The 9,278-nt window shown below is 36.3% G+C and overlaps 2 protein-coding genes across 2 annotated transcripts; both read left to right on the plus strand.

Moving 5' to 3' along the window:
- The first annotated feature begins 5,418 nt into the window (after positions 1–5,418).
- LOC147502707 (uncharacterized) lies at positions 5,419–7,841 on the plus strand. The gene is made up of 2 exons (XM_086604592.1): positions 5,419–5,863; positions 6,100–7,841. The coding sequence occupies exons 1-2, from the start codon at positions 5,419–5,421 to the stop codon at positions 7,839–7,841; spliced, it is 2,187 nt and encodes a 728-aa protein (XP_086460718.1).
- A 43-nt stretch (positions 7,842–7,884) lies between these two features.
- LOC147502708 (uncharacterized) lies at positions 7,885–8,409 on the plus strand. Its single transcript, XM_086604593.1, has one exon. It carries the CDS (start codon positions 7,885–7,887, stop codon positions 8,407–8,409), a length of 525 nt encoding a protein of 174 aa, XP_086460719.1.
- Positions 8,410–9,278: the final 869 nt, after the last annotated feature.

Consider the following 9,278-nt stretch of genomic DNA (forward strand, 5'->3'; position numbering starts at 1 on the left):
TATTATTTGTTGTCACATTGTGTTTGATTGTTATCTAAACTATCTTAAAAATCGCTACCCCCCATCTACAGTCCTGCAAGAGTAGAATAATAATTTTTTTTATGTACTTCTAAATCTCTCTCTCTGTCATTTTTTATGATGTTTTTGCCCCCTGTAATTTTCGTTTATTTGCGTAAATTAATCCTGTTTATAAACCTTCCGTTTTATAAATTAACCCTGTTTATAAACTCTTTTACGGATATAATCATCTTCCTATTTCACTGACTCCGATTTAGCTTCTCATTCTCTGTCCTTATCTCACCGACTCTGATTTAGCTTCTCCTTCACCATCTCCAGTCTCATTTAATATTACCCTTCTATGTTTCAAGCAAAACGCACAATGTGCGTATATCAATCTAGTATATATATAGGGGAGGGATAGAGCCACTCCCGGGCTACTCTATCGACCTTACAAATTGAATTAAGATCCGATTTTTTGTGGATATGATCTTCTTGCACTGGATAGCATGCCCACAAAATTTCATCATATTTAGATGTCTAATCTTGTGAAAATTTGTGTTCAATTTTAAACGTTTATCTAACGGTTTAGAATTTTCTGATTTCATAATAAGATTTGCTTAAGTTACATATATTTAAATGAGTTGAAATTTGCATGTCATTTATGGTGGAGAGATCATATCTACAAAATATCAGCCCTTAATTAAATTGGTAGGATGAGATAGGAGTGCAAACGGATAGGTTCGGATGCGGATATGCCTGTATCCGAATCCGAATATGACAGATATTAAAAAATTATCCGAATCCGATTTCGGATATCCGAAATGGATATCGGATAATATCCGATCCAAAAATTAAAATTAATTAAAATTTTATTTGCTTTGAATAATTCATTTTACCACTATAAAAACTAGTATATATATATATATATATATATATATATATATATATATATATATATATATATATATATATTTGTCATTTATTATTATTATTTTGTTATTATAGTTTTATATTATTAGTTTATGATTTTATATAATATTTTATACAATAAAAAAATGAATAAATTAATTATATATAATAACTATTAATTTTTTAAATTGGATAAGATATTATCGGATGCGGATATGGCAGTATCCGAATCCGTATCCGAAACCAGTTCGAACATAAAAAAAATATCCGAATCCTCTAAATCCGAATCCGAAATTTTCTGATAATATCCAATTTTTCGAATACGAATTCGAATCGGATTCGAATATTTGGATATCCACTTGCACTCCTAGGATAAGATATGGTTTTTTGGGAGTGGTCCTATCCCTCTCCATCTCTATATATCTACTATCACCTCTCTCTATATTAAAACAGAGTCCAGCTGAGGTGGCAATGACAATCCTAGGTGGCGCGTTCTTAAGAGAGGGGTATGCCACGTACACTCATCTCTCCACTAAAACTCTGTAGACAAATTCTATTAAATATATTAGAACAAATTCTATTTAGCAGACAAATAGATAACAAATTCTATTAGCACTTGAATTGTACCGGTCATCTTCTATATATTAACAATAATTTTTCCTACTCATCATCTTGGTCATCTTCTGTTCATCTTCATCTTCAACGTTCTTCCTGCTGATTCATTGAAAGGTTCACTTTTTTTTTTTTTTTTTTCTCTTTTCCTCATTATCTATTTATTCTATACAGTAACACTGAGCATCTTAGCAAAAACTTTTTCAATACTTATAGTCATTAGGATTTTCTTCAAATGGTCGTACAAAATAAATGGGATACAATAGCAATAGATAGAATAACTTACATACACTCTCTGAATACAACAGCAATAGATAGAATAACTTCAACCCACACCAAGGTAAACACCTATTTTTGTTTTATTCCTGGACTACTTATCAACTTTATCAGAACTATCGCTCACGGACCAACACTACAATAAAAGCTACAATATACGATGCACACCCGTGAGAAGGAAGAAATACACGGTCAAAGCAGATAAAGTAAACGCCATACTTCATCGAACTACAAATAAATCTGTTTTCGAAGTTCACCACCCATTAACGATCTGCCCGTCTCCGATTTCTTTGTCACCCATGAACCATCTGCATACAGATGCATAACATGAATCAAAATCTATAAGAGGATAGTTAAGTTCTTTAAAGAGAATCTATAAGAAGATAGTTAGGAAACAGAACAAACAAATCATAGCTGAGAACTGAGATGAATGCGAAATAGATCAAAATCTTGGCAACGCCTAGCTAGCTTCGAATTTTCGTTTCTTCTTTTCGAAAATTTATCTCTCCTTGATGTTTTTGTTCTTTATAGTCTTTTCAGACTTTCCTCTGGTACACCCAACTACCCAAGACCTACTGCCCAGAGAAGGAAGAAATACACGGTCAAAGCAGATAAAGTAAACGTCATACTTCATCGAACTACAAATAAACTGCTTTCGAAGTTCACCACCCCTACCCAAGACCCTCCACGCGCAAAAGCTTTTCTCGACAAGAATGCTCATGAAACCCCAAAATTCATAATCGTAATAAAATTCATCCTCGTTTTCGCCCTAAGACCTTCAAATTTTTGAGTTTGATATTTCTCTAATGTAAGAAAAAACGCTTTTAAATAAGAGAAATTGATCCACAATACTTCCCATAGCCTCGGAAGGTCGATATATTTGGCCGAAAAATAATCGAACTCGAAGCACATTGATTGTTTTCGAAGGCAGATAACAAATGCGCACACTTGGCATGCACACTCCCAAACACACACGAGACCCCGCACCTTAACACAAGCTAGACTTGGACTCATGTAAGTGCTATACATGACCAGATGCAATGTCGACACAAGGCCTCATTCGACGAAAATTAAGAGTGTTGCCTTGATGGCCACCTTGACCAAGTTCTCAATTCAATAAGCGTAACCTCAGGCGACCGGCAAGGTTGTTGATCAATGTGTGCCATTAGTGGCCATGTGGTAGACCCATTGTCATTCCCAAGTCTACGAGGCTTCCAATATTGATGTGTTGGCCACACAATGACCAAACTGAATATGGGGACAAACATCATAAACAAGGCGTAGTGCTTATTCCTTTTCCTCCTAAGCAACAACCATAATATTCATTGTTGAAACTATAACTCCAACTGCCCCTGTGAGATGAACAAGTTGAAATGAACCCAAACAATTCCATCGTTGTGACCTTTGCCTACAAGAACAAGTATCGAATTTGGCAAGTATGTTATCTCGATCAAATAGAGCAGTGTGTAATGCAGAAGCCTCCTTATGTTTTTTTATTACTCTACTTTATTTTCTTTTTTTGCTGCAAGTAAAGGTTATGTTGCAGACCTTACCACATTCATAGTAGCACAAGGAGCCGACCATCCCGCAGAAAGCATGCTATATTAGTTTGTATATATTTATTTTATTGACTAATATATTTTCCGGTGTAGAACTAAATGGATGTCTCCAAAAAACTGAAGGCAAAACAAGCACGCATAGAAAGAATGTTTAAGTTGAGAGCAAAGGGAAACCATACACACAGAAGAAGAATGCATAACACACCAAGACAAAACTCACCTGCCGGTCTAGCATTTGGTAATTCTTATCACATTCATTTATCTCAACAGCACAAGCACAAGCACATGAACTAATATATCTTTATCTCAATAGCACAAGCACATGGATACTTCGCTTCATATCCATTATCATTTCAATACAATAGCAACGTGCAATCATCCCCTGTGATTTCACATTCACAATACCAGTACTTTCCTTATGTTCAACATTCAACAGCACAAGCACATGGATTCTTTCATTCGTATCCATTATCTTTTCAGTACAATAGCAATGTGCAATCATCACTTATGATTTCACATTCACAATACCAGTACTTTCCTTATGTTCAACATTCACCAGGTAAAAAAAAATCATATTTATATATATTTACATATGTTTATGAGAAGTTACTTACATCATTATGTGTGCAGCAATTGGATATAATGTCCACTCGTCACATCCAATCTCACGATCACTATTCCAGCAGACTCAATATGCAAATCTTCCTCAATATCAATCAGGTACAATATTGAAAATATGATAATATATTTATGAAATAAAACTTTTAGGATTCTTACTTTTCTCTTCTATATGTTTAGATATTGGCTCTTGCAATACACAAAGGTCACAAGAGGTTTCGACTGTATACACAAATGCCACAACCTTGGCAAGCGATGATCATATGGAAATTGATTATGATACAATTGGTAATACCTTATTAATGCATTTCTTAGTGTATATCACAAAATCATTTGTTAACACCTTATTAATGCTACAGACGATGACATTTTAGCAGACGAGATGTTTACTTAATCAACGTAACAATCAAGACAAAGTTGTCACCAATAGTAAGTTCTAATTGTATTATTGTTTTGCTAAATTAATTTATATTATTAACATGTATGTATTTTCATTTGCAGGAAAATTCTCTACGCCGTGGAATTTTGGAGGACCTTCAAGTGTCTGCTCTCACTGTGGTGCTATACTTTGGTATGAGGAGAGGAACACAAAATATAAGAGACCCAAGAATCCAAAGTTTACCATCTGTTGCCAACAAGGGAAGGTAAAATTGCCATTACTAAGAGAACCTCCGAGTTTTCTAAAGCAGCTCATGGACTACAATGGGGGACCTAGATCAAGAAAATTCAGAGAAAACATACGGTCATACAATACGATGTTTGCTATGACGTCTATGGGCGGAAAAATAGACAAGGATATAAACAAAAAAGGTCGTGGACCCTATGTTTTCAAATTGACCGGACAGAATCATCATAAAATAGGTTCTTTACTGCCAATGCCAGGCCAGAAGCCAAGATTTGCTCAATTATATATACATGACACAGAAAACGAAGTTCAAAATCGAGTGGATTTTTTGAAAAGAAAAGAAAAAGAAGATCCGAAAAACATAGATAAAGAAATTGTCGACGGATTGATAAAAATGTTCAATGTTGAGAATAATCTAATAAAATCTTTCAGAACAGCAAGAGAAAGATTTCGAGAGTCTGATTTGATCCACGTTCGCTTGAGAATCATTGGAACACGAAACAAGGATGCAAGGCAGTACAACATACCAGAGGCAGCAGAAGTTGCTGGATTAATTGTTGGAGACGGACATAAAAATAATAATGGTAGAGACGTAATTGTCGAGAAAAGATCAGAAGGCTTAAAAAGGATGAATGAGTTACAACCAAGCTTTATGGCTATGCAATATCCTATTCTTTTTCCATTTGGAGAAGATGGTTTCCATTTGCAGATTTTAAAAAATAATGTACGTGGAAGTAAGCTGACAAAACGCAATACAGTAAGCATTAGAGAATTCTATGCTTACAGGCTTCAACATAGAAAAAATGAAGGGATTAATCGATGAGAGGTGGACGTCTTTTGAGCCAGTTAATAGTTGATGCAGAAACAAGCGTGGTGGAGCTCCGTCTACGTTGGATACGTGATAACCAGAAAAAGATCAGATCAGAATTGTACCAAGGTCTCCAAGATGCAGTTGTTGTCGGGGACACAACACCAGCTTCAGTTGGAAAAAGATTAGTTCTACCTTCTTCATTTACAGGAGGTCCAAGATATATGGTTCAAAGCTATCAAGACGCAATTGCTATTTGTAGATATGCAGGATCACCAGATCTTTTCATCACATTTACCTGTAATTCTAAATGGCCAGAGATAGAAGAATTCACCACCTTAGTGGGGCTAAAACCACAAGATGACCCATTAATTGTAGCTCGGGCATTTAAGATCAAGCTAGATCAACTCATGGACGATTTATGTCGAGGTCAACACTTCGGAAAGGTTATGGCAGGTATTTTCTAGATGTCTCTCCTTCTGTCTCACTGACGAATCTAATTTATTCAATTTTAGTTGAACTTCCTAATTAACTATATATTAATTAATATTAACATCAGCCAAAGTGGCTAATTATTTATTTTCATTTGGACTTTGAATTTCGAACTTTAGCCTCTAAGTCAATAGAGACTTTTGTTTCTCTGTCCTTATTATCTTTTTGTGTATTTAATCTAACTGATTTCCTCTTTGCAGCTGTTTACACAATTGAATTTCAAAAAAGGGGACTACCACATGCTCATATATTGTTGTTCCTCCACGACAAACTAAAAACTCCATCAGACATCCAAAAAATCATTTCTGCCGAGCTGCCCGATGAAGTCGATGATCCATTGGGATTTCAAGCCGTAGTCCAATACATGATACACGGTCCGTGTGGCACAGAAAATGAAAAATCTCCTTGCATGGATGAAAATAAATGCACTAGAAAATTCCCAAAGAGATTTTGCAACGAAACAACCATAGATGAAAAAGGATTTGCTGCTTACATGAGAAGAAATGATTCCAAATTCGCTATTACAAAGAAAGGGAAAAAAGTTGATAACAGTTGGGTTGTTCCGTACAACAGAGATTTGATTGTCAAATACCAAGCACACATAAATGTCGAATTTTGCAACCAAGGAAGGTCTGTTAAGTATTTGTTCAAATATGTGCACAAAGGTGGTGACAGAGCAACATTTGTTATTGAGGAGAACATCCAAGATGGCGAATCAAATGGAGAACAGGTCATACGTGAAGTTGACGAGATCAAACAATATCAAGACTGTCGTTATCTATCAGCACATGAGGCAGCTTGGAGAATTCTCGGTTTTCACATTCAATATCGAAACCCGGCAGTCGAACGTCTTTCATTCCACTTGGAAAACCAACAGCCTATCATATACCAGGACAGTGATTATATACCCGATGTGGCAAATAGGAGTGGAGTGCACGACACTCAATTCACTGAGTGGATGAAGACGAATGCGGAGAACGAAGATACAAGGCAATTGACATATGCTGAATTTCCTACAAAATGGGTCTGGGATGCAAACAATGACAAGAAATGGACAATAAGGAAATCAGGAAGAACTATAGGCAGGATATACTATACCCCACCGACAACAGGTGAACGGTTTTATCTTCGTCTACTTCTTAACACGGTGAAGGGTCCAAAGAACTTTAAAGAGATAAGAACAGTAAATGGAAAAGTCCATCCGACCTACAAGTCAGCGTGCCTTGCACTAGGACTGTTGGAAGACGATGGTGAATGGCATGAAGCAATCAAAGAAGCAGCAATTTCAGCATTACCAAAAACATTGAGGCAAATGTTCGTCACTCTTTTGATGTACTGCGAGATAACCGATCCTTTGGAACTATGGAACAGAAATTGGAAATTACTTTATGAGGATATTCTCTTCGACGAAAGAAACAGACTCAAAAACGATGAACTGACACTCACTGATGAGGAAATTCAAAATCGTGCACTTTGCAAGATTGAGAGATTATTAAACAAGTACAATAAAAAACTCAAAGACTTTTCAGAAAAACTAATTCCCGACATGTCGAAAGAGTCTGATGTTGGTAAAGGTAACAGATTGCTTCAAGAAGAGTTGTGCTACGATAGGGTAGCCCTCGACAAAGAGTTCTCCGAGCATTACAAACAGCTAAACAGTGATCAAATGAGAGTTTTTGACGCAGTTATCAATGCGGTGGAGGAAAAAACAGGAGGCCTATTTTTTGTGTATGGCAGCGGAGGAACTGGTAAAACATTCCTTTGGAACACGATCCTAGCGAGATTGAGATCACAGGGGAAAATTGTGTTGGCAGTAGCTTCTTCAGGTATAGCATCTCTATTAATGCCCGGAGGATCTAACCGCACATTCCGATTGAAAATTCCTATAGACATTGATGAATACTCATGTTGCAACATTGGCCAAGGCAGCCATTTCATTTGAACTCATATCTTGGCGGATCTTATTATTGTGGGATGAGGCACCAATGAATCATAAAGATGCTTTTGAAGCAGTGGACAAAACCTTGAGAGATCTGATGCGATTTAAAGATCCACAATCCAATCTAAAAGTCTTTGGAGGAAAAACAGTACTCTTGGGAGGAGATTTTAGACAAACTCTACCCGTTATTGCAAAAGGAAAAAGAGAACAAGTGGTCTGCGCTTCACTAACAAGATCTCATTTGTGGGACCAATGCAAGGTTTATCTACTGACAAAAAATATGCGACTTAGAGACGAAAACCTTGATACAGAAATGGTTGAGTCCATATCCAAATTCAGCAAGTGGGTCCTCAATTTAGGTGAAGGAAAGTTGCCTACAATTGCTCTTAATAGTAACAAAGAGCCAACTTGGATAAAAATCCCAGACGATCTTCTCATTCCGCCTGGAGAGAACGGCATTAAAGAAATTGTGTCTAGCATCTACCCTGACATTGAGAACAACTATACAAAGCTGGAATACTTAAGAGACAGATGCATTTTGACACCAAGAAATGATTGTGTCGACGGTTAACTCATTCGCCCTTTTCGACATTGGAAGGAGACTCTAAAAATACCCTGTCTTGACTCAATAAGCCCAATGTGTGGAAATATTCAAAATTAAGATATTTTGTATCCCAACCGAGTTCCTAAATACGATAGAGTTGCGGGATTCCAAATCATGAACTTGAGTTGAAGCGCATGCACTCCATTATGCTCCTCGTAAACACAAACCCGAAGTATGGGCATGTGCAATGGCACAAGGCTGATCATCACAAAACTAGGAGAAAGGGTTATCGAGGCACAAATTATAACAGGAAGGAATATCGGAAAAAGAGTTCCCATCCATCGCATCGTCATGTCTTCAAACGAATCAAAATGGCCTTTCATTCTAAGACGACGACAATTTCCTATAAAAATTTGCTTTGCGATGTCAATCAACAAGAGCCAGGGTCAAACTCTAAAACATGTTGGAATCTACCTTCCTACACCCGTTTTCAGCCATGGACAACTGTATGTTGCTGTTTCCCGTACCACGTCATGAGAAGGATTAAAGATATTGATAGACAACAAAGAAAATAAACCATACGGTCATACAAAGAACATTGTTTACCATGAGGTTTTCAACAATCTACCAACAGGTATGTCAACTAGACATGATCCGAACACATCATCTCTTAATCTATGAATATATATTTAATACCACTGACCAAATGTTATTATCAAACTTTTCAGAATAAATTTCACAGTGGCTACAAATGCAAATTGAAGAACAACAAGCAACACAGCTCAATCAGATGGTAAGATTATCAAACACAAATGTATTACAACCAATTGCACTCGCATACATATTTTTGTTTTATTTTTATATCTAACTAAATTCTAATACATTCTTTCTATTGT

This window comes from Coptis chinensis, chromosome 4, assembly GCF_015680905.1.
Source record: "Coptis chinensis isolate HL-2020 chromosome 4, ASM1568090v1, whole genome shotgun sequence".
In the NCBI taxonomy this organism is placed as follows: Eukaryota; Viridiplantae; Streptophyta; class Magnoliopsida; order Ranunculales; family Ranunculaceae; genus Coptis; species Coptis chinensis.

Coding starts and splice junctions, on each gene's coding strand:
- LOC147502707 (XM_086604592.1), top strand. CDS start 5,419: ATGAGAGGTGGACGTCTTTTGAGCCAGTTAATAGTTGATGCAGAAACA. Junction 5,864..6,099: donor CTTCGGAAAGGTTATGGCAG/GTATTTTCTAGA, acceptor TCCTCTTTGCAG/CTGTTTACACAATTGAATTT.
- LOC147502708 (XM_086604593.1), top strand. CDS start 7,885: ATGAATCATAAAGATGCTTTTGAAGCAGTGGACAAAACCTTGAGAGAT.